Source organism: Hippopotamus amphibius, chromosome 2 (assembly GCF_030028045.1).
Source record: "Hippopotamus amphibius kiboko isolate mHipAmp2 chromosome 2, mHipAmp2.hap2, whole genome shotgun sequence".
NCBI lineage: Eukaryota > Metazoa > Chordata > Mammalia > Artiodactyla > Hippopotamidae > Hippopotamus > Hippopotamus amphibius.
The window spans coordinates 177,694,863-177,720,470 of NC_080187.1; the positions used below are offsets into that span (position 1 = coordinate 177,694,863).

At 42.7% G+C, this 25,608-nt stretch overlaps 1 protein-coding gene across 1 annotated transcript in view; it reads right to left on the bottom strand.

The window, feature by feature from the left end:
- The window catches only part of RYR3 (ryanodine receptor 3), a 361,967-nt gene that overhangs the window by 232,378 nt on the left and 103,981 nt on the right, over nt 1-25,608 (bottom strand). The window contains 5 exon segments of the mRNA XM_057721476.1: nt 6,182-6,423; nt 8,188-8,321; nt 20,982-21,100; nt 22,602-22,697; nt 25,175-25,310. Of these exon segments, the coding sequence (XP_057577459.1) occupies nt 6,182-6,423; nt 8,188-8,321; nt 20,982-21,100; nt 22,602-22,697; nt 25,175-25,310 (727 nt within the window).

A 25,608-nucleotide genomic window follows, 5' to 3' on the forward strand; every position in this document is an offset into this window, starting at 1 on the left:
TTTTTAAAATGTAAGTAGTGTAAAGATTTGAAACTAGTAAACGATGGAATTGTGAAATTGCTTTTGTACACTCTGTGTTAAAAAACCGTTCCCATCTGGAGGAAGCAATCTTTACCCCGGCAGGGTTTTCATGACTCCAGATGATTTCGAAGGGTCCTGCACCTCACATTTAAACAAGATGCTTGTACTTCCAGCTGCTCTGTAATAAGGTGGTATGGGAGTGGAGTGGCAGTGGGAGCAGTCTTGGAGCCACAGAGGGCTGAGTTCAAATACCAAGTCTTTACCTGCTGTGCTTTCACTAGAAAATCAGCTTCTACGTCCATAAAATGGGTACAGTAATGCGCACAGTGATGCTGTCCAGAGGCTTGTAAAGGTACCATTATCATTCCCATGATTTTGACAAGACAATAACTGATGTCCGTGTACCACTTGAGAGGCAGTAGCATGTTGAGGTAAAGAGTGTTTCTAGAACCAGGCTCCCTGGGCTTGAATCCTGGCACTGCCATGTACTGTGTGACCTTGGACAAGTCGCTGACCTGTGTGGACTCAAGTTTCTAATCTATCAAATGAAAATAATAATTTCGTGGGGTTATTGTGAGTTTCGAATGAACTATTCCATATAGAAAAACTAGAAAAACCTGACACATTGCAAACCCACAATCAATGCTATTACTATTGCTTTTATAACACCAGACACTTTGATTACTAGGCTAACAGTAAATAAGCTTACCAGAACATTGTAGGGATACTATGTCCTTTATAATATTAGGTAAAAATAACAATATAGAGAATCATAGCATTGAGAGCTGAGTCCAGGAAAGTGATGTGAAAATTGAGTTACTGAAATCAATAAATCCCTTTTATTGAAAGACTGTGCTCAAAAACAGTCACTTTCAAATACATTTAAAATGTATTTGACACTTTTAGCATGACCAACAGAAACGTGATGCTGTACAAAGGAAAAGCAAATATGTCATGGAGAGTTTTCCTAAATCGCCTCAACTGCTTTTCCAGATATTAGGAACTCTGAGTAATCCTCAAGACCATCTACTGGGACAGGCTGGGAAGTCTTGTGGCCTCTGCTAGTCTGAAGAAACCTCTCCTGACTTAGAGGCTCAGGACCATCTGAAAGTCCTGGGAAGCTCAGAAAGGCTGTTCCAAGCCTAGTACTTGGCAGATCAAGGGAAAAGCCACTTCATCACGTGCAGCACATCTTCCAATGAACCCAAGGATGTAATACTGCGGGATTTCGCCTCTTCTGATGAGTAACGTAGAAAACTGGAAACACTGGTGCTCAGCATTTCCAGCTCCCCAGGCCCTTCAGAGTTTGGCATTGTGATGTGAGCACAAATATGCAGGCATTTGGAAAGAGAGAAGATCCAAATACATAAAAAAATGCTGGTGTTCTACAGCTACTCCTTGAATCCTCTCCGCACAGCGCTGGAGTTGGAAAAGTCTGAGTCGCAGAGGGGTGTGTTTTGATAGATGAACAAATACCCTAGAGCTCATCTTAGTAGGGAGACAGGTAAAGACCCTCTCATCCAAGTTTGACTGTAGAGCTAAATTGTCCTGATGAGTCAGAAGTCCTAAGAAATCAGGAAACAATTTTATCCCTTTCATTTACTTCCTGTATCACTTATCTCTTGGGAAGGTGAATTCCCCTCCTTATTCCAATTTTGCAAGGGAATAAGTTGCAGAAAGGGAAGGGTACGTGTGATTTCCTGCTGAGAAACTGCTCCCTAACCAGTGACGTGCTATATATACAGGCTGCCCTGAGCCAAATTCACCCCTAACTGCAGTTCTAAGGCTACGTATGTAAAGGCTACACCAGGAGAGGAAAGGGATGCCAGGACAAGAAAAGAGCCATTTCCTCAGAAATAAGAATCATGCTGCCTGGGCTGACTCAGGAGTCTGTAGAAGGTCTGGGCAGGGCTGAGATGGGGGATATTTGTATAGCTGATGCTTGAAAGTGACTTCCTAGGCTTTGGTGGCTAAAAAGACCTATTAAGGCTGCCCTCCCCCTACACAGAGAAAAAGCTCATTCATATTCCCAGGATGTCACTTTAAAACTTCCTCTCTCATTCAGCATGGAAGCTGGGTTCTTTATCCCCTCAGGATGGGGCTAATCTCAAGGTCTTGAGGGAGGCACATGGAACTCTGAACTTGGTCTTTATGAGGATGGTTGACTTCATAGACAATGAAGGAAGGGAAATCATATTTACTTTGAATCTAGGGCATGTCAAGAACTTCACGTTTCTCATCTAAATTTCCTAAGAGCCTTGTGTCATCTTCATTTTATATCTGAGGAAACCAAGTCTCTGCGAGGTTAAGTAATTTGCCCGGTATCAAAAAACCAAATAAGTGAAAAGCTGGGAATCAAACCCAGGCATGACTACAAAGTCATGCTGTTTCTTCTTGAATTTCTCTACTGACAAAGTGTTAGGGGCTCTGCCATTCTTTCCAACTAGGGCAACCGCCTCTGTGCTTTAATAAGTAGTTAATTACCAGTTAAAGGCAGTAGCTTAATTTACACACATAGATAATTTTAAAGGTAATGGACCATCCATGTTGCTGCAAATGACATTATTTTGTTCTTTTTGATGGCTGAGTAATATCCCATTGCATATATGTACACCTTTTTATCCATCCCTCTATCGATGGACATTGAGGTTGCTTCCACGTCCTGGCTATTGTAAATAGTGCTGCAGTGAATATTGGGGTGCACGTATCTGTTCAAATTATGGTTTTCTTCAGATATATGCCCAGGAGTGGGATTGTAGGATCCTGTGGTAGCTCTATTTTTAGTTTTTCAAGGAACCTCCATACTGTTACCATAGTGGCTGCACCAATTTACATCCCCACCAACAGTGTAGGAGGGTTCCCTTTCCCCCACACCCTCTCCAGCATTTATTGTTTGTAGATTTGATGGTGGCCATTCTGACTGGTGTGAGGTGATACCTCATTGTAGTTTTGATTTGCATTTCTCTAATAATTAGTAACATTGAGCATTTTTTCATGTGCTTTTTGGCCATCTCTATGTCTTCTTTGGAGAAATGTCTAGATCTTCCACACATTTTTTGATTGAGTTTTTTTTTTTTTTGTATTTTTTGCTATTGAGCTTCATGAACTGTTTGTATATTTTGGAGCTGTTTGTATATTTTGTTGGTTGTGTTGTTTGCAAATATTTTCTCCTATTCCTAGAGACTGTCATACTGAGTGAAGTAAGTCAGACAGAGAAAGACAAATATCATACGATATCGCTTATATGTGGAATCTTTAAAAAAGGGTACGAATGAACTTATTTACAAAACAGAGATAGAGTCACAGATGTAGAAAACAAGCTTATGGTTATCAGGGAATAAGGGGGGAGGGATAAAGTGGGAGACTGGGATGGACATATACACACTACAGTACGTGAAATAGATAACCAATAAGAACCTGCTGTGTAGCACAGGGAACTCTCCTCAATATTCTGTAATGGTCTGTATGGGAAAATAATCTTAAAAAAAAGAGAGTGGGTATATGTATAACTGATTCACTTTGCTGTGCACCTGAAGCTAACACAACACTGTAAATCAACTACACTCCAATAAAAAAAATAAAGGTAATGGACTTCGGCATTTACATCTCAAGGAAAAGAAGAAAAATTGCCAGACCAGTTTCCACTAACTCTCCCTAGCCACCCTCCATTCCCTCCTGTAGTAAACTGGAGCATTACTTCATTTCATTTCTACATCAGACACTTACTCTTTCATCAGATAGTCCAAAATTCACTGCTGTCCTGGTGGCAGTCATTAACAGAAACCTTATTTCTTCCGCTGGAGCACACGCTGACATATTTACCTGTAGTGCCTTCTGCAAGACAGATGTTCCCTGTGTGCTGGTTGGAGAATTCAGAATGATGCTCAAAGCCAAGGAAGCTTTGTGTTTTAGTGAGCATGAAAGGTGCCAATTTTGTAGATGCTAGTCTCCCCACATCTCACCAGATGCTTAAGGCTCAGAGATGAAGTCCCCCAAATGCATCTATATGGCTGCTATATTACTGTATGGGTAATGTCAGAAAGCCTCAGTCAGCTTTTAAAAAACTGAGGCCAAGCCCCCTTCCCCTGTATTTCCAATCAGATGAGCCATTGCTAGTGATGACTGCGTGGGCTTGGCACATCTGGCTTCCTGGTCCTGAGTGGACAAGAGGGAAGAGGGGAGCACTGTACACTCCTGGGCACCGTACACTCCTGGAAAAATACACAATTGGATGGATGTCTAGGTCCTGAAATGCACTGACAGCAGCCCTTTCTGGATACACAATGAGTGGGTTCTCTGCCTCCTGACTCACTGATGTATTTATTCTGCAAACTTTACAAAGGGATATGCCAAGTGCCCCATGGAGAACTGCGAAATCTGGAAAAGACAGAGTAAATGTTTTCCTTTGAGAATGGTTAGTTTCTCTTTGAAACTAGGGGCCAATTTGCTTCATCCAAGGGTCTTGGTGGACTTCATATTTCCTTAACCAATTCAGAGTTCTCTCTGGGTGCAGCCCAGGAGCCAGAGAATACGCTTGGGTCACGGTGAGGAGAGGACAGGAGCTGAGTGGCAACTAGCAAGCAGTAGATAATGATTTTCTCACCTCAGTCCCATTTCTCATTGCTCCACAGATTCAATTTTATCAAACTCAGGAGCTATAGATATGTGTGAGCTTAATGACTCTTTTCAAATCACTTCCCCAGGGACAACTTCCTGAGAGCCTTACAACATCTCATGATAACCTAAGCTAAAGGTTACAACAGCTGTATTGCCACAGAAATAGTGGCTCTATGATGGGGTTCTGAGTACCAAGAGAAGATCCCCCCCCCCCCCACCATGAAAATGGAACCAGGGAAGGTTAACCTGGGAGGATAAGAGAACAAGACTTTCACTTCACTCTAACCCATCATCCTGCCATTTTGTACCCACTTTTGTCTGTATCACACTGTCCCCTGGGACATGTAAAACACAGACACAGACAATTTCTTCACATAAATGATCCTGGATAAATAAGTATATAAATGAATACATTTACACCATTTCTAAAAGTTAAAAAATGTTTATACTGAATATAAAACAGCACAAAATTTTTAAGAAAATGTTGATCAATTGAAAGTAAAGACCAATTATAAGAGACATGTCACCAGGACCTGAGCTATTGGTTTTAGCAGGAAGCTAAAGGAAGAAGGAAAACATGATGGATTATGTAGTTCTCAGTTACAAAAGAAAATCCATAGGTTTGTCTTGTGGAGACAAACTTTTCCCTGGTACTGGATTTAGGGAGGAATGTGTGTCCTGGTTCCTTATGTAAGAGGCACGCAGCACAATGCTTACCTAAGACATTTCTATAAGGGACACAATGTTTCCAGTTGCAGTTTTGCAAAAGATACAGATAAGACACACTGTGGACACAGAGATGTGAGGAGCAGAGCTTCTTCTGTGGGTGAAAGCCTGAGGGTTAATCTTACATTTTGACCCAGGCAGAAGCCCACCCACTTCTCCACAGGCACAGGCCATGGACATGCTTGGGGAAAGCATCAATGTCTATCTAAAAAAAAGAAAACTTTGCATTCTTTTAAGAGATTAGCATCTACTGTGTGTCAGGCACAGATCCAGACACCTTATAAAGTGTATCATGAAGCAATATGTTGCATCGACAAAATGACCCACTTGTAGGAAGATCCGGATCCCTCCCAGTGTGGATAAGTTAATCCAACATCTTTGTGTTCAGTTTCCATGTCTGTAACATGCGATCAGTATTATCCATCTTAGGGGGTCAGTGTAAGAATAAAATGAGAGAAAAAATGTACAAAAGATATGGAGCCTACTGCCCAGTAAATAAATGCTCAGTCTTTTTCTCCTTCCCTGTTTGTCCATATAACCTTGACAATTCTATGCAATTAGGATTGTATAGAAGCAGACACAGCTTGATCAAAGTTAAGTGATCTGTACTAGACCATGCAGTTGAAGTGGCAGACTCATGGTTTAAAACCAGGACAGTCTCATTTCAGATGTGATGCCCTTCCTACTTAACCATCTATTTAGTTGAGACTCGAGTCTGTATCATTTCAACAAGAAGCGACCATTTCAATTTGAACAATTTGAGCTTCAATCATCCCCAGTAAGAGACAAGGGGCTGAAGTTTTGGCAAGGTGCCCACCTGACCAAAGGTGAAGTCCATCAAAGCCATAGGAGTACAGGTCATCGCCAACACCGTTGCCTCCCCATCCTTCTCCACCTCCGGGGTATGGAGCATAGCCTGAGGAAGAGGCCCAGCCCACCCGCAGGTGTGTGGGCTCTGCCGTGAGGAAGGGGTCCACCTGGTCGATGATTAGCTCGAAGTACCACTTCTTGTACTGTGCTGAGCCCTCAGCGACTCCCAGGAAGATGTTTGGCCGAATACTGAAATTAAACATGGGACAGGTGGCATCTACAGACTCTTAAGAAAGCAAATTGAACCAGACCATAGGAGGCATGGGCCCAATTAACCGAGGGCAAAAGCAATTTTGTGATTTTCACCTTGTTCTAAAGTACAAAAAGCTTCGGGTCTCCAACACTTGATCAAGTTCTTAGTGGGAGGTGTCAGCACAACATTAATTCCATTATAAAATATAAAGGATATCTCTTCAAACATTCGAGGCAACCAACATTTACTGAGTGCCAACCATAGGTAAAGATCTGAAAACATCATATAGAGTTATATGATTACAAACCCATTTCTTTCTCTAAGTGAAAGAAATGACTTACTCGAGTTCCGTCTTCTAGTAAATTGGTTTAAGCACCCCCAAACCATTTTCGTAACAGCAGCTTTTCCCTCTAGGCATTATTAATAATAATGGCCTCTTGAAAGCATTAAGCAGTCACTATTAGAAATAATCCAGACAGACAAAGAGAAATACTGCATGTTATCACTTACACATGGAATCTAAAAAAATAAATAAAAATAAAAAAAATAAAGAGTCCAACTCCCAGAAAGAGAGAAAAAAGTGGTTTCCAGAGAGCAGGAGTGGGGTCGGGGGGGGATAGGGAGAGGTTGATAAAAGGGCACAAACTTTAGCTTATAAGATGAATAAAGTCTGAGGATATAATATGGTGACTATAGTTGATAACACTGTATTGTGTAATTGCAATTCACTAAGAGAGCAGAACTTACTTCCTCTCATTAAAAAAAAAGGTAACTGTGTAAGGTGATGGATGTGTTAATTAACGTGATGGGGAGAATCCTTTCACAATGTACATCAAGTCATCACATTGTACACTTTAAATACCTCACACTTCTGTTTGTCAATTATACCTCAATAAAGCTAGAAAAAAAATTTCAAGCTTAATGACAAAAAAGGTGCTGTGGGGTGGAGACATCACTACTAGGCAACTTTGTTAAGGGATAGAGGTTTCAATATATCTAGCAAAAATGATTAAAAGCTTGGGACAAACGACTTGGAGTTGCTCTGGTTGGAATCCTACCCTTAGAGGTCCGCTCTCCTGGGTTGGGGCTATGTCCATTTTGGGTGGGCAAGGGAAAAACCAGACTGGTACCCAGAAGAAAGTCTGTGTGATGCTTGCAGACCTGAGCCTACTCTGCACTCCAGAGGGGAGGTTCTTTTCTCACATTGCAGGGTAGGGAGGTAGCTTAGGTGGAAAGCTGCTGCCTAGTCCAGGCCCAGTGAGTTCCTGACTCCCATGTGGCCATATGTACGGACCAGCAGGCCAGAGTTCTTCATCCTGGCCTCCACAGATGCCCTGGGGTAAACGGCCATGTGCCAGAGGATACCAGAAGCCATGGTCTCAACATGGGACATCCACTCTACTAAAAGATCTTTAGAAAAAAAAATGTTGGTATATCAAAATAAAAATAACTATGTTATGAAGAAGGTGTAAGATACACATTAATGTTTAAAATAGAAGTTGGTAGACCCCCTCCCTCAAGGCCAAATTCTTTAGTTATATTTACTCTGCCTTTGGCTACTTCAGGAGAGAAGTTTGAGACACTCAGTGGAAGGAGCTGAAGTACAAGGCCCTAAAAAGAAGTACACATTTGCCTGGTCTCATCTTATGAGGCCGCATCGCCACGGAAATGATGGGCAGGTGACTTTGGAGTTGAGATCAGCCCTTTCCCTCTCCTTTCTGGGGACGAGATGGGCACTGGGATGCTGGTGGTGGTCTTACCTTGTCACGTCATTAATCAGCCGCGTCTGCAGGAGCAGGTTTCTCCAGGGTAGCAAGTTGTCACAGATCAGATTCTGATTGGCTCTCACTGCGACCCCATTGCAGACACAGAGGGAGCAGAGCACGTCCAGAATCTGCAGCAGGACATATGCCATGAGACCTTAGGACCACAGGGAGGTCACAACAGGCAGGACCTGATGGCCACAGCACATGAAGCAAGCGGGTCTCATGAAGGCGGGGGCCAGGTGACAGGTGCAAGGACCTGTCTGGAGTCAAGGAAGCTGCACCTGCCTCACCAGGCACGAATGAGTAATGCCTGGGAGCCTGCTGCCCCTCGGGGAAGTGAGGCTGGGCTTCTTCCTAGCTGCTCTGCCCTAGTCTTGTGCCCCATCCCTCCAAACTAGGCACGTCACCTGTGGTCATTCTTCTGTTCAAGTGGGTAAGAGTCTGAGCTCTGACGACAGCCTGTCTAGGTTAATATCCCAGCCAGGGCCAGGACGAGGGTGAGGCGAGGCATCTAGGGCACAAAACCCAGGCACGACTCCTTCTTGGGGTAGGTGCGAGAAGGCCCTCCACGGGCCTCAAGCTGAAGCTCGCGGTCCTGCCTAGCCTTGGGGGCCCCCTGCACAAGACCAGTCGGCACTCACACAGGTGTTTCCTGGAAGGCACTCAGATTCCCATCTAGCTAAGTTTCCTTGCTCGCCGTAGGCTTGGGACCCTCACTTGGATGAGATAAGGGGACAGCAGCGCAGATTCCGTGTCTTGGGTCTCTTGCTGTGATGATATCAAAGCTCACTAAGATACCCTTATATTCCTAGAAAGCCTATTCAAAAACATTTCACCTACTGTTTCCCTACCTTAGAGTGAGAGCAAACCACAAGAGCAAGCAAACCAGGTGGCCCCTGAATCTACCAGACCCATCGTGAGCTATTCCTATTCCACACTGCTTTCCAGCCACCTGGGACGTGGGAACAGCCCCCAGCCACTTCTGCCACGTGCTGGCCTGTCTGCCCAGTCTCCTTGCACTGCATCCTTGTGCATTCGAGTTTTGTGTTCCTATCAGGACAGGGCAAAGTGCTGGGCCAGGCACTTCTCCTCCCTCTCTCCCCTATGGGGGGGACTGTACAAACAGTGTGGATAAATAACGGCCAGGACTGTGGCAGGCTGTGCTGACGGGGAGGGGGTGGCTGCAGCTGAGTCTTACAAGGTGGCCACCGAAGACTCAATGCTTAGTGAGGTTGGATGGCTTCAGGTTGTTGATGGCATTTGTATCCATAATTCTCACAAACCAATTTTCTACCTGACTCCCTGAATGTCAATTTCATTCCAGATAAATACAAAGCACATTTATGGGACAAGCAGAAAAGAACCCCAAAGGCGGTTTTACGGAGGACTCTCATCATTAGCACTCCGTGAAACATATCGACTGTGGCACTGGAAATTCAGATGATAATTTCTCACTCCAAGAAAAGAGCCGTAGATGGCCAGGAAATTAAATACTTATCATTCAGCCTATCACATATTTTCATCTGTGTTGCCTTGGAGTGACGGTTGTAGGAGCCTTGCTGTCACAGCCGGAGGAAAAGCAGAGCTTAATCCACATACAATAGGAACAGCGAGAAGAAAAAAAGGCTCTGTGAATTGCACAGAGCCCACCGGAGTACTACAGCACCTATAAGTAAATGATGCCGTAAAGAATGTGCTGACATTGTTCAGGCTTAGTTTTAGAAGGCATTTCTGTGGGTAAAATGGGGGGTGGGGGCAAAATTCCTTTTCTAAAAAGTTTAAATGGGTTCTTTTAAAAATGAATGGTTCTAGCAATCCCACTCCTGGCACATACCCGGAGAAAACCATAATTCAAAAAGACACATGAACCCCAATGTTCACTGCAGCACTGTTTACAATAGCCAAGACATGGAAGCAACCTAAATGTCCATTAACAGAGGAATGGATAAAGAAGATGTGGCACATATATACAATGGAATATTAGCCGTAAAAAGGAATGAAATAATGCCATTTGCAGCAACATGGATGGACCTAGAGATTACCATACTAAATGAAGTCAGAATGAGAAAGATAAATATCATATGAGCTCATATGTGGAATCTAATTTGAAAATGATACAAATGAACTTATTTACAAAACAGAAATTCAAAACAGATTTCAAAAACAAACATGATTACCAAAGGGGAAATGTGGGGGTGGAGGATAAATTAGGAGTTTTGGATTAACATACACACACTACTATATATAAAGTAGATAACCAACAAGGACCTACTGTATAGCATGGGGAACTGTACTCAATATTCTATAATGACCTATGTGGGAAAAGAATCTAAAAAAGAATCAATATATGTATAACTGAATCACTTTGCTGTACACCTGAAACTAACACAGTTAGTGAAGTATAGTAAATCAACTATACTTTAATAAAATTTTTTTAAAAAAGTGAAGGGAGTGTAGCTGGGCCATGGGGGACATGAAGACACAGTGCCTATGGGTTATCTATACTTTCTGATGGAGAGGGAGCATCTCAGTGAACTCTGCGTTGCGTGGCTGGCTGTGGCAGGTACTTCCCAGTGGTCACCAGACTCCGCCTCCTTCTCGTCCTGAGCATAGTGAAGCTGCATTTCCCAGCCTCCCTTGCAGCTCTATAGGGTCATGTGACTGAGTTCTGGCTAGTGGAAAGTGGGAACTCAGAGATGATGTACATTGCTTTCAGGCCTGGCCCCTGTACTCTCTCCCTCTTTCCAGCTAGATGTGGAGATCTGAGAAAAGATTACAAATTCCAAGTGCCTCCTTACTCCAAGTGGGATCCAGCAGCGGTGGCATCACCTAGGAGCTTGCCGGGGGTACAGATGCTCAGACCTACCCCTGAGCTTACCAGATCAGAGTCTTCATTTTAAGACGATTCCCAAAAGATTCATAAGCACATGACAGTCTGTGAAGTCCTGTCTTGGGGGACAGTAGGGCCACTACACGAAAGGAACCTGTGTCTCTGAGTGACTACACAGCATGGAGCCCTCCCACTGAGGTAGGAGATAGACGGGCTCCAGGCTAGGCATTTACAAACTGGCCTCTCATTCACATCTCATGAGCCAGAGAAGAAGATGAACTCCCAGCTGGACATTCATTACCAGCCCCCTGTTTACATTTCCCGAGGCCAGAGATAAACGGGCTCCAGGACTACATATTTACGACCGGACTCTATGTCTACATTTTGATATCTGCACTTCAATATAAGAAACAGCAACAGGAATAGGGTGAATAACTGGACATTGGACACTTTTATGGCAGGGACAGAGAGGGGCTAACCCCTGGGAAGAGATCAGGAGGTCTACACCCCCCATCCTCAGGACAAGGGAGACATTACACATGCACAGAAAGGCTCCTTGGGGGTCAAAAAGGAGGGGGCACCACCCCATAATATGTCATGCTAAGCCTTTCCCATAGGCCTCTGGGCTGAAATCCATCTTGGAAAAAAGTTGCACAAGCATGATGGGGAGGGTCCTAAGACAGGTCAGGTGTGGAAAAAGAAACCAGATAATTGGTCAAAGGTAAACAAAGACCCAGGAGAAATGCCCCACATGAATGACTTACTGACTCTTTACTGCCCTCCTCCTCATTAGGGGGGACGCCCACACCCTTTCTCTCCGGGTGTGCATCTCTGCCTTGCTTCTGTCTTAACTAAACAAACTTTTTCTCTGTGTGCTCTCCCACTCGTTGTTATGCTATGTCTCTAATAATAAACTTTGTACCTGCTTTTACAGCTTTAGCCTCCGTGAGAAATGCATTTTTCACTGGGGGCAAGAGCCAGGGAAAAATAGCTTCTAGCCTCCAGCCCTTGCTGGTCTGGTGGCTAGGACTCCTGGTTTTCATCCAGGCTACCCAGGTTCAATTCCTGGGCGGGGAATTAAGATCTTGCTTCACACCACTGCTTACTGCTGCCTCACCGAGATCACCACTGGCTAGCCTTGGACAGCAATGTCATTGTGAGAATTTAGGGTTGTCTGTCTTACAAATTAGACTTCTCTAATTTATACACTGGCCCAACTTGAGAACTTCCCTGGCCCACTTTGTGGAGTTCGTCTGCTGCTTAGTGGTAATCATTTTCATCACTGACACCACATTTCATCCAAGATCCTCTCTTGTGCTTTTAATCTCCATCAGTCACTTCTCCAAACACAGGCTCATGTGGGAATTCTGCTTTACAGGTAAGAAATAGGTATTGTACATCCATGGAAATATCATTTGGCTGTTGCATTTTGTCTTCAGATTTATCTCCAAAAATAGCTTGTTTTAAAAAAAATGCAAAATGTACTTAACTCTGTGAACTTTTTGTCAAGTTGTATACTTGAGAAATGAGTTCTTTGCTGCCCCTGAGGATTCTGTTCTCCCTGTGGATGCGTGAACTGGGTGGTTGGATGCTTCTATATCGCAATGAGTGCCTGGGAACTCAGAGATGATTTTCTGGAGCTACTGTAGCAGGTCTGTGGGAGTTAATGGTTTGCTTACCTGTGCTCTCCTCTGCACTCCCCCTGTCCCCCATCCCTACCCCAGGCTAACTTTTTAGTTCTGATTTATACTTTCTCAGGACCAACGATATTACTGTTCTACCATGGATGTTTCTCACAGGTGGCTCCAAATCCTTGTGAAACAAAGATCATAAAAAATATTTATCTGTGATAACACTGAGCAGGTTTGGAGTAAGGTTGGTTGGGGGGGGCGGCAAGTGAAAAGGGCATATTTTATTTTTATTATTACATGCTTACTCCATGGAAAAATTAGAGGATGACTGTTGTAATTTTCAACAATTTTTCTTACCCAATAACATTGGTGCTACCAACATAGTAAGTGTGTTTCTTACTACTAATAGCCATCTGTTGGATGAGATGAGACTTGTACGTATATGTGAGCTACCATCCAATCATTCAAGATGAGATAGGAGTAGATGCTGGCTCTACACATCCATTCCTCTTATTCATCCATTACAGCCTCAACAAACATGTATTAAATGCCTTCCATGTGTAACATATGAGCTGGGCTCTATGGGGATTACAAGGTCCCTGCTGTGAAGGAACTTAGTCTGTGAGAGAAATATACATCTAATATATCAATAATTACAGGGAAAGGCAGAGTGGAAACATCATGTAACAGAGTGCATGTTGTATGGGGGACTGAAGAGAGGAGATCACATCCAACTGGGATTCAGAAAAAGCTTCACAGAGGGGGTGGCAACTGAATAACTTTTGAAGGCAGATAGAATTTTGATGGGTTCTGGGAAAGCAGAAAGTGAGCAGATGCTGAGGGATCAGCAAGAGGCTTGTCACTGCAAGGTCACAGGGTAGAGTGCATTCAGAAAATGGACCTGGGCAAGAAGTGCAGAGAGTCCCATACAGAATAAACCCAAGGAGAAATACACCAAGACACATATTAATCAAACTAATGAAAATCAAACACAAAGGAAAAAAAACATTAAAAGCAGCAAGAGAAAAGCAACAAATAACATATAAGGGAAAACTCATAAGGATAACAGCTGATCTTTCTGCAGAAACTCTGCAGGTCAGAAGGGAATGGCAGGATATACTGAAAGTCCTGAAAGAGAAAAACCTACAGCCAAGAATACTCTACCCAGCAAGAATCTCACTCAGATTCAACGGAGAAATCAAAAGCTTTACAGACAAGCAATAGTTAAGAGAATTCAGCATCACCAAACCAGCCATACAACAAGTGCTAAAGGAATCTTCTAAGCAGGAAACACAACAGAATAAAAAGACCAACAAAAACAAACCCAAAACAATTAAGAAAATGGTAATTGGAACACACATGTCAATAATCACCTTAAATGTAAATGGATTAAATGCTCCAACCAAAAGACACAGACTGGCTGAATGGATACAAAAACAAGACCCTTCTATATGCTGCCTACAAGAAACCCACTTCAGACCAAGGGACACATATAGACTGAACGTAAAGGAATGGAAAAAGATATTCCATGCAAATGGAAGTCAAAAGAAAGCTGGAGTAGCAATACTCATATCAGACAAATTAGACTTGAAAGTAAAGACTATTACAAGAGACAAGGAAGGACACAACATAATGATCAAGGGATCCATCCAAGAAGAACATACAACGATTGCAAATATCTATGCACCCAACATAGGAGCACCTCAATACATAAGGCAAATGCTAACAGCCATAAAAGGGGAAATCGACAGTAACACAATAATAGTGGGAGACTTGAACACCCCACTTACTTCAATGGACAGATAATCCAAACAGAAAATAAATAACAATACACAAGCTTTAAATGACACAGTAGGCCATCTCGACTTAATTGATATTTATAGGACATTCCATCCAAAAAGTACAGAATATACTTCTCAAGTGCACATGGAGCATTTTCCATGATAGATCACATCTTGGGTCACAAATCAAGCCTTGGTAAATTCAAGAAAATTGAAATCATATCAAGCATCTTCTCTGACCACAACACCATGAGACTAGATATCAATTACAGGGAAAAAACTGTAAAAAATACAAACACATGGAGGCTAAACAATATGCTATTAAACAACCAAGAAATTACTAAAGAAATCAAAGAGGAAATCAAAAAATATCTAGAAACAAATGACAGTGAAAACACGACCCAAAACCTATGGGATGCAGCAAAAGCAGTTCTAAGAGGGAAGTTTATAGCAATACAGTCCTACCTTAAGAAACAAGAAAATTATCGAATAAACAACCTAAACTTACACCTAAAACAATTAGAAAAAGAATAACAAAAAAACCCCAAAGTGAGTGGAAGGAAAGAAATCACAAAGATCAGATCAGAAATAAATGAAAAAGAAAGGAAGGAAACAATAGCAAAGATCAATGAAGCTAAAAGTTGGTTCTTTGAGAAGATAAACAAAATTGATAAACCATTAGCCAGACTCATCAGGAAAAAAAAGGGAGAAGACACAAATCAACAGAATTAGAAATGAAAAAGGAGAAGTAACAACTGACACTGCAGTAACACAAAAGATCATGAGAGACTACTACAAGCAACTATATGCCAATAAATTGGATAACTTAGAAGAAATGGATAAATTCTTAGAAAAGTACAATCTTCCAAGACTGAACCAGGAAGAAATAGAAACTATGAACAGACCAATCACAAGTATGGAAATTGAGACTGTGATTAAAAATCGGCCAACAAACAAAAGCCCAGGGCCAGATGGCTTCCCAGGTGAATTCTATCAAACATTTAGAGAAGAGCTAACACCTATCCTTCTCAAACTCTTTCAAAATATAGCAGAAGGAGGAACACTCCCAAACTCATTCTATGAGGCCACCATCACCCTGATACCAAAACCAGGCAGAGATGTCACAAAAAAAGAAAATTACAGGCCAATATCACTGATGAATATAGATGCAAAAATCCTCAACAAAATACTAGCTAACAGAATCCAACAGCACACTAAAAAAATCATACACCATGATCAAGTGGGGTTTATCTCTGGGATGCAAGGATTCTTCAACATATGCAAATCAATCAATGTGATACATCATATGAACAAACTGAAGGATAAAAATCATACGATAATCTCAATAGATGCAGAAAAAGCTTCTGACAAAATTCAACATCCATTTATGATAAAAACTCTCCAGAAAATGGGCACAGAAGGAAATTACCTCAACATAATAAAAGCCATATATGAGAAACCAACAGCCAACATTATTCTAAATGGGGAAAAACTGAAAGCATTCCCTCTAAGAACAGGAACAAGACAAGGGTGCCCACTCTCACCATTATTATTCAACATAGTTTTGGAAGTTTTAGCCACAGCAATCAGAGAAGAAAATGAAATAAAAGGAATCCAAATTGGAAAAGAAGTAAAATTGTCACTCTTTGCAGATGACATGATAGTATACATAGGTAACCCTAAAGACTGTACCAGAAAACTGCTAGCACTAATCGATGAATTTAGTAAAGTAGCAGGATACAAAATTAATGCACAGAAATCTCTTGCATTCCTATACATGAACAATGAAAAAGGAGAAAGAGAAATTAAGGAAACTCTCCCATTCACCATTGCAACAAAAAGAAGAAAATACTTAGGAATAAACCTGCCTAAGGAGGCAAAAGACCTGTACGCAGAAAACTATAAGACACTGATGAAAGAAATCAAAGATGACACAAACAGATGGAGAGACATACCATGGTCTCGGACTGGAAGAACCAACATTGTGAAAATGACTATACTACCCAAAGCAATTTACACATTTAACGCAATCCCTATCAAATTACCGATGGAATTTTTCACAGAACTAGAACAAGAAATCTTACGATTTGTATGGAAACGCAAAAGACCCCGAATAGCCAAAGCAATCTTGAGAAGGAAAGATGGAGTTGGTGGAATTAGGCTTCCTGACTTCAAACCATACTACAAGGCCACAGTGATCAAGACAGTATGGTACTGGCACAAAAGTAGAAAGGAAGATCAATGGAACTGAATAGAGAACTCAGAGGTAAACCCAAACACATATGGGCACCTTATCTTTGACAAAGGAGGCAAGAATATTCAAGAGAAAAGACAGCCTCTTCAATAAGTGGTGCTGGGAAAATTGGACAGCAACATGTAAAAGAATGAAATTAGAACACTTCCTAACACCATACACAAAAATAAACTCAAAATGGATTAAAGACCTACATGTAAGGCCAGACACGATAAAACTCCTAGAGGAAAACATAGGAAGAACACTCTATGACATACATCAAAGCAAGATCCTTTTTGACCCACCTCCTAGAATCATGGAAATAAAATTAAGAATAAACTAATGGGACCTAATGGAACTTAAAAGCTTTAGCACAGCGAAAGGAACCATAAACAAGATGAATGGGAGAAAATACTTGCCAATGTAGCAACGGACAAAGGATTAATCTCCAAAATATACAAGCAGCTCATGCAGCTTAATACCAAAAAAGCAAATAACCCAATCCACAAATGGGCAGAAGACCTAAATAGACATTTCTCCAAAGAAGACATACAGATGGCCAACACACACATGAAAAGATTCTCCACATCACTAATTATTAGAGAAATGCAAGTCAAGCCACAATGAGGTATCACCTCACACCAGTCAGAATGGCCATCATCCAAAAATCTAGAAACAAATGTTGGAGAGGGTGTGGAGAAAAGGGAACTCTCCTGCACTGTTGGTGGGAATGTAAGCTGGTACAGCCACTATGGAAAACAATTTGGAGGTTCCTTAAAAAACTAAAAATAGAACTACCATATGATCTGGTATTCCCACTATTGGGCATATATCCAGAGAAAACCATAATCCAAAAAGAAACGTGTACCATAATGTTTATTGCAGCACTATTTACAATAGCCAGGACATGGAAGCAACCTAAATGCCCATCAACAAATGAATGGATAAAGAAGATGTGGCACATATATACAATGGAATATTACTCAGTCATAAAAAGGAAGGAAATGGAGCTATATGTAATGAGGTGGATAGGCCTAGAGTCTGTCATACAGAGTGAAGTAAGCCAGAAAGAGAAAAACAAATACTGCATGCTAACTCATATATACGGAATCTAAAAAAAAAAAAAAAAAATGGTACTGATGAACCCAGTGACAGGGCAAGAATAAGGATGCAGATACAGAGAATGGACTGGAGGACAGAGGGTTGAGGGGACGGGGGGCAAAAGGGAAGCTGGGATGAAGTGAGAGAGTAGCACAGACATATATACACTACCAACTGTAAAATAGATAGCTAGTGGGAAGTTGCTGTATAACAAAGGGAGATCAACTCGATGATGGGTGCTGCCTTAGAGGGCCAGGACAGGGAGAGTGGGAGGGAGTTGCGGGAGGGAGGGGATATGGGGATATAGGTATAAATACAGCTGATTCACTTTGGTGTACCTCAAAAGCTGGTACAAGAGTGTAAAGCAATTATATTCCAATAAAGAGGTTAAAAAAAAAAAAAAGGAAGTGGGACCTGGGTAGCATACCCCACTCCTGTCCCTTTCACTCCAAAGATTGTGCTCTTTCGCTCTAACTTTCTGACCTAAATTTGATCATGCTTTAGATGAGTGGCAATGCTTTCCACAGCAAGGACAGAACTGAGAACTAAAATATTGGCTGCCATATAAGTAAACAAAGGATGTCATAGCCATCAGCCATCACATTACAGCCGCCTCAATGGTGGGCCCTGAGGGAACTCAGGAAAGAAACAAAGAATGCCTCCCCATTCTAAACATGTGATTCGAGGTGGCACAGTCAGTAAGAGGTTTCTCAAACCCACTATACCTGCAAACCTTTAAGAAAAATGTCACAACCCTGAAGACCACCTTCGTGGACCCACAGGGGCCCTCAAGTTCCAGTCTGAGAAACACTGACTTATCATATGAAAATGCTTTATGATTGTGAATTTTCCACTGTTATATTTGAAGTATTATATTTAAATAATAAAAATCAGAACACAAAATTAATCATAGTCTCACAGAATACGCCAGAGTGCAGCTTGAGAAACACTGGAAAGAATATTAAACTTGGAGACCTCAATTGTGGTTCTGGTCTGTCATTAACTAGCTGTGTGGCCTCTGGCAGATTGCTTAACCTTCTCAGGGCGCACATACATGGGCCTTGTTTTTGCCTCTGCCAAGTGGAAGTAACAGTGATGCTTCTTCAGGGAGTCATGAAAAGGACGAAAGAAAATGCACATGAACACTGAGGACACTGCCTGGCATTGGACGAATGCAAAACAAATGTGAGCTCTCTTCATCATGATTACTGTCACTGTTTTTTGGAGGAGTTGTGAGGTGCCCCATGGCTCTAAAACTGTATGTATGTTGAATCACTATCTTCACGGAAAACTAAGTGAATGAGTCAGAGATGCCTGGAGACCAGGGACTGGAGAAAACAGAGCAGCCTGCATAGGAAAACATCGCTTTGGCATTTTCCAAGTAAAGATACCATGCTGCAATGGAAGTCTAGCACATTCTTTGCAAAGCTACTGCAAATACCCTTGGTGATCATCTGAGACTAGGTTTCCCTTTGAAAATAAAAGTTATGTACTTGAATAACTCTAATGGAAGACCTGAATTCATGGCAAGCCCGCTACCACCAAAAAATCTATCAAAAGACAAAAAAGGGGACATCCTAGAAGAGACTCTTTTTGTACCATGCTCACATTGGCTCAATTTTGACATCATTGCCAGAATTTCTCAAACAGTGCCCTGGCTCTGGGAGGTTAAAGACTACTCTACCAGTGCACTTGGGTAACATATCAGACCAGGTATTGATTCCAAGCAAAGTCCTGCAGCTTCCTAGGCCTCAGTTTTCTCAACTGTGGAATGGGCAGAACAGTAACCAACTTTCCACCGAGCAACAATCCTTTAAAGGCTTTGTGGCTTTTGGCTGAAAAGAAGCCATCGCAAAGCTGGTTATTTACTAAGTGTGTTCTGTAGCGTGATCATAAAACAGCCCCGGGGGCAACGAATCGCAAGCAGCTTTCCTGTCGAGGGCTCCTCTTGACATGCGCCCAGAGCTCCCGGCTCAGGTCACAGGTTACTTGTGTGCTTCTCGATCACTCTCATTACACTTTGCAGACAGGGAGGAACATGTTGGGATGTAGTGAGGCTGGGCTGAAGCAGGAGCCTCATACCTGCTTTCGATTTACCACGTTCGGGAAAGCTATTACCGACCCCACATATTTCCTTCTTTTCTTTGTCAAGCAATTCCACAGATGCTAAGGACCACGGCTTTTTTGTTTCCTAAGGATGATGCACGTCATCCGAGCAGTGCTGCAGAGGCTTGTTCTCCTGGACCCCCTGAGATGTGTCTCCGACGTGCAGTGCCTCTAACCCATGGCGAGCAGAGAGGGCCAGTGACCAAGCTGGGTTCTCTCCACGCCACATGAGCCCAGCTGCTGTCCCTCACATCCAATCACGCCATCTGGTCTTGAAATGCACCCCCCTAGCCTTGGAGTATCTGCCTGCTCGCTAATGAGTCAGCGCAGCAACCCCCATGCATGGGGCAGATGTCAAAGGGTCGGGATAAGGCATATCCTAATAGACTTTCCCCAGAGGTCATTGTGTCTTAGAGACATAATGCCATAAAAAGAGAGATGTTAGAACTTTATGAGACCTCAAAGAAACTTGAGATAGCATTCCATGTTCATAAATGAGGTAGCGATGTCTTCATTTTACAGCTGAAATGACTGGGGCGCAGGGTCACACACCTGTTTTGTATCAGAGGGAGAGCCCCGCAGCCCGGCCCCTTCAGCTTGTGTGTGCAGATCCACTGGCTTCACCTGGTATGAGCTGTGGCACATCTGATTTCATTTAAGAACATGCCATGTTGCCGAGACTTTCTACATTATTCTAAACCTGATTTCTGTACAGCTTCTTTAGAAAGCTTGGTATTAGCTGTTTCACTACTAAGCTCTTAGACCCGAGAGTGAGCACGAATCCTGCAGCTGCCCTTGTGTGGAGCTGAGTGCCTCACACAGCCCGCTGTGTGTTAAGGGGTATCGATGAACCAGGCTTGGGAAGCAGGTGGAAACTGAGGGGGCCACCCAAGGTCCAGCATGCCTGTCTGGCTTGGAGTGTGTGCCTAGGAAGGAAGGGTCTTTCAGGACCTCAGTTTCCAAAGATTAAAAAAAATTTTTTTTTAAATCAAAGCCAGGAAAGAGAGCAGTCATCACACTCTCCAAAACACACAACAGTTATTAAGCGGCAGGAAAGGAAAAGCCAGGTAAAGCCAATCACTGCTTGGGGTTCTTTCCACGCCTACCTTGTGATTCCGCCCATGCTTATCCAACAGGGAGATGATTGACTTGATGTGGCCCTCTGCTATCAGGTTTAAGGCTTCTGGGCTTTCAATCAGGATGCAGTGCAAAACTTCCAAGATACCTACACGAATGCCACAAAAACCATTTGGACATTAAATAACCTGCAGGACTGACTATAATTAGAAACCTGAGAGTGAAAGGACCATCCTGAGGGGACAGAATAGCATCAATGCTTTGAATCTATTAAATATTTCCAGTCAGAAGAAAGATGCAGCCATCTCGGCTAGACTTCAGGAGCCCTTGGGGCCAACCAGTCTGTAATTTAGAGGCAAGTTTTATTCACTTCTCACCCCATCTCCCTCTTCCTGGACAAAAACATGATCCTTCTGTGTCAAAATACAGAGAAGCAGCTTTAAGACAGAATTCTTAATTTGATCACACCAAGCAATATTTAATTTAAAAACAGATAGAAAAGGGGATACCTAGTTTACTACAAATTCTAAAGGTCATTCAAGTAATTTAGAAAATACTCCGAGTGTTCCTTGAATGAGAATTTTTCTAGGAATCAACCCAGAATTTTTATTTTAGATGCACTGGTGTAGCAGTAAACTATATGCTCACTAAATAAAGACTATTTGGCTTTGTTCCCTTTTCTGGACACAATGGATGGCTTCCTGTATTAAGTGAAGGTTTAAGAAAAACAGGTGCCCCTGCAGCCTGGCACCTACAGGGTTAACACTGGGGTGGACATGCACATGAAGTGGTTGGCCAATGTCTTTATTGGTTTTACTGAGAAGATTCCTCTTGATCCTGTTTTTTTCAAGGTTTTCATAAATTACCCTAAAATGTAGTCTGGCCCATGGGAAGAGGCACTGAAGAAAACAGAGGCTTAGGGAGAAGACACAGGTGTAAGGCGGGTGGTCCTGGAGGAGCCTTCCCTTGGCCTATCCAAGCTCCTGCCATCTTTAGATGATGAAAAGAGCATTAAAACCTTTCAGCTTCCCAGAGTGGGGACCACACCTGTCATGTTGTCTCATCTCTGAGGGGCCAAACCACACAGCCTCATGGCTTGGTCACTTACCAACTGTGACCACCCTTCTTGGCTCAAATTCTCTGGGAGTCACCAAGAAGGGCTCTACAGGATGTCAAGGGCGATTCAGGGGGTATTAGGATTATCATTTCCTCTAAGGTCTCGGTCACCCTTCAGTCCTGCTTCTAAACTAAACAGTTGAGAGGACCATGTCCAAGCAGGGTATGGAAACCCAGAGAACAACAGTCCAACTAGCAGTTAGAAGGAGACCAGCATGCTGGGTGCGGGGTGGACGGGGGTGCGATTCAGGACCCAGGGGGAGGAGGTGAAGGCGCAAAGTGGAAAATCAAGCAGAAACGGAAAGATTTTTGAGGCCTGGGTTAGAGTTGTTCAATAAAGTTATAAAACTGCCAGAAAGATTTAGGCCTTTATTTCTTTTTGTTGAAGTAATTATTAAGAATTGCTTGCAATCCAATGGAAAAAGGAATTGTTCAGAGATTCAACTTCATTTTTTTGTTTGCTTTTTTTAACAGAAAAAACAAAAACCAAAAAACCCTCACTTTCTCCAGTTACATTTCCTGTCAAATCTTACCTGAGGAAGATTCTAGTCTGTCCAATTTGCTGATTAGCCAATCAAGGTTATTGGAGAATTGAGCACAGTTGTTTCTGTTTCCACGAATGAGAGCAGCTGTGAATGAGAACATGTTTGATCATGTAGGTTAAAGGGCACAGTGATGGGCCTGAGAACTTGGGGTGCTGTTCAATACACTACCCGCTTAGCAACTAAAAAGAACTGAATAACACTCTTCCCCTCCCAAGCCGTTTGATACAATCCTGTTTCTACACTTTGAAGAGTAAAACAGTCTACCATTCACTCAAATATTTCCAGAGATTCTACTGTGTACCAGGCATCTGTCTACTTGCTTGGAATAAAACAGTGGGAACACAACAGATTCCCTGCCTTTGTGAAATAGGAGAGAGAGATAATATACACACAAATTAATAAAATTACTTTAGATAGTGATAAGCAAGAAAATAATATCTGCTTGGTTACTGGCTTAAGAACTCAATTTTCTTTAACGTTTTCTTAAATTGAGCCAGAGACTTGCTATTCTTCAGTGCTAAAGGAAGGCACTCAAATGAGTACAGCTGAAAAGGTTGGTTAAACTAATAGGCAAGTAATAACTAAACCTGAAACTCTAAAATATCTAAAATACATCAGTATATGACACTGGTTCCCAAAGTGTGAGACTTGGATAGGAATGTTAGTGTCACTTGAGAACTTGTTAAAAACACAAATTCTCTGGCCTTATCCTATATCTACTGAACAGAAACTCTGGGGACAGACCCAGCATCTGTGCTTTACCCAGCCCTCCAGCTGATTCTGATGCCTGTTCACGTTTGAGAACTACTGGTAAACAATACTGAAAAGGGAGAGAGAGAATATGCTGTCATTAGGTTTTCACTAATCTAGATGAAGCAACCTTCCCCCCATAGTCCAATACTGTAGATGGGACTCTGGAACAAGTCCATGTAAAGTGGCCCCCAAAGTAGCTTGCTCTTCATGCTGTCAGTTTTCAAAGACTGTGGGTTTCACAAATGTTTATAAGGTATGTGGATAAGGAAATGTCTTCCTCGGGGCCTCTGCAGTCATTAGAGGGCAGAACTCAGTCTAAACTCCTACCCTGCTTTTCAGGTTGGCCACAGCAAGGGGGTTAAGCTTGAGGCTCTGGGGTCAGGCTATCAGGACTCAAGCCATAGTTCCACCATTTACAACATGTGTGACCTTGGATGAGTTATGAGCATTTCTGAGCATCCGTTTCTTCATCAATAAAAAGGTCATTTTACCAACGCCTCACAGTGTTGCTCAGAGAATCAAAAAGAGATATTCTACTGCCTGGCATCAACAAATATTAGCTATTATTGTTGTAACAATTACTACCGAGTTTGAACCATATCGTTACAAAATGTTAAGAATTGGAAGAGACTTTCTGAGGTCACTCAGCGCAGTGGCAATCTGATCAGCCTGGCCCTTCACTCTGAGGATGAGTCTAACCTGGCAGCTCTGGGCACCCCCCTGGCCCGCTCAACTTTCCAGAGACTCCCTCTCAATGCGACATGTACATCAGAGCAAAGATTTAATTGTTCTGATGTAAATGATCAGATGCCACATTACCATTGATGGCCACCTTCTCACAGAGGCCAATACTGTCTTCCTCCCATAGGCTGGCAGCCTGGGCCCACGTGATGGCATCAGTTACAGCAGGCACTGGAAGGTCACCATACACTCAGAGTTGTGAGAAGAAATGCTAGGTGCTGGAACATCCCTACTCTTTGCCTCTTTCTTTCCACCAAAATGAAATAAGGAACAGGCCAAAGCAGGAATCATGACTGCCCTAAAAGTGGACCGTGAAAGGGCACACAGTTGAAGAGGATAACCATCCTCAAACCGCAGGTGTAAAAAGGCTAGAACTGGAGGGTACCGTCAACATATTTTTGTCTTGCTCCCTCATTTGAAAGATGAAGAATTGAGGGGCTTCCCTGGTGGTGCAGTGGTTAAGAATCCACCTGCCAATGCAGGGGACACGGGTTTGAGCCCTGGTCCAAGAAGATCCCACATGCCACAAAGCAACTAAGCCTGTGTGCCACAACTACTGAGCCTGTGCTCTAGAGCCCATGAGCCACAACTACTGAGCCCAGATGCCACAACTACTGAAGCCCGTGTGCCTAGAGTCCATGCTCTGCAAAAGAGAAGCCACCACAATGAGAAGCCCATGCACCACAACAAAGAGTAGCCCCCATTCACTGCAACTAGAGAAAACCTACATGCAGCAATGAAGACCCACTGGAGCCAATAAAATAAAAAGGAAGGAAGGAAGGAAGGAAGATGAATTGAGGTTTAGGGAGTGTAAGTGACTGTCAAGGGTTAAACTGTAGTTTTGGCAAAACTGATCACCATATGCTTCCACTTACTGACTTTGTGCTGTCACGTTGGAAAGCACAGTAAGCTACCAGTTAACAAAATGAACGGCTGGGTTAGGATCAAATGGTTAACAAAAGCTTCCAAAGCATGAGGCTGGATGCCAGTCTTAGTTTGTCCCATGGAAATACCTACAGACCACCCTGGGCCACCTTCCCAGAGAGAGGGCTGTGGGTGATACTTACCCAGCAATTTGTAGAGGAGGTTCAGAATTTCTTTCCAGGCCATCCCACTCTCCTCCCTGGCAATCCCTGCGAAGTGTGCTATGCTATTGTAGATATTCAAGCGATCGATGCAGTTTAACACAAGGGCCAACATTCCCTGTGAAGGTGAGTTGGGCAAAAAGTAAAAACACTTAAGATCACGGGATCCCTTTTGTCCTTTCCTCTCCCATATCATGCAGCTTTTAAAGCTGATCATGCTAAAATGCAAATAGACCTTCATGGTGCTAGTTTGGGTTTTGTTTTTCCCTCTCCAAAACAAAATATGCATTTTTATGCCTCAGAGACCTAAATAGCATCCATTTTGGGAGTGAGTCAGCAGTCTCCTCTGACGGGTTTGCCCCCACGTGTTTAACTCAATCCAAGGACATTCTGAAGAAGAGAGAGCGTGAATGAGT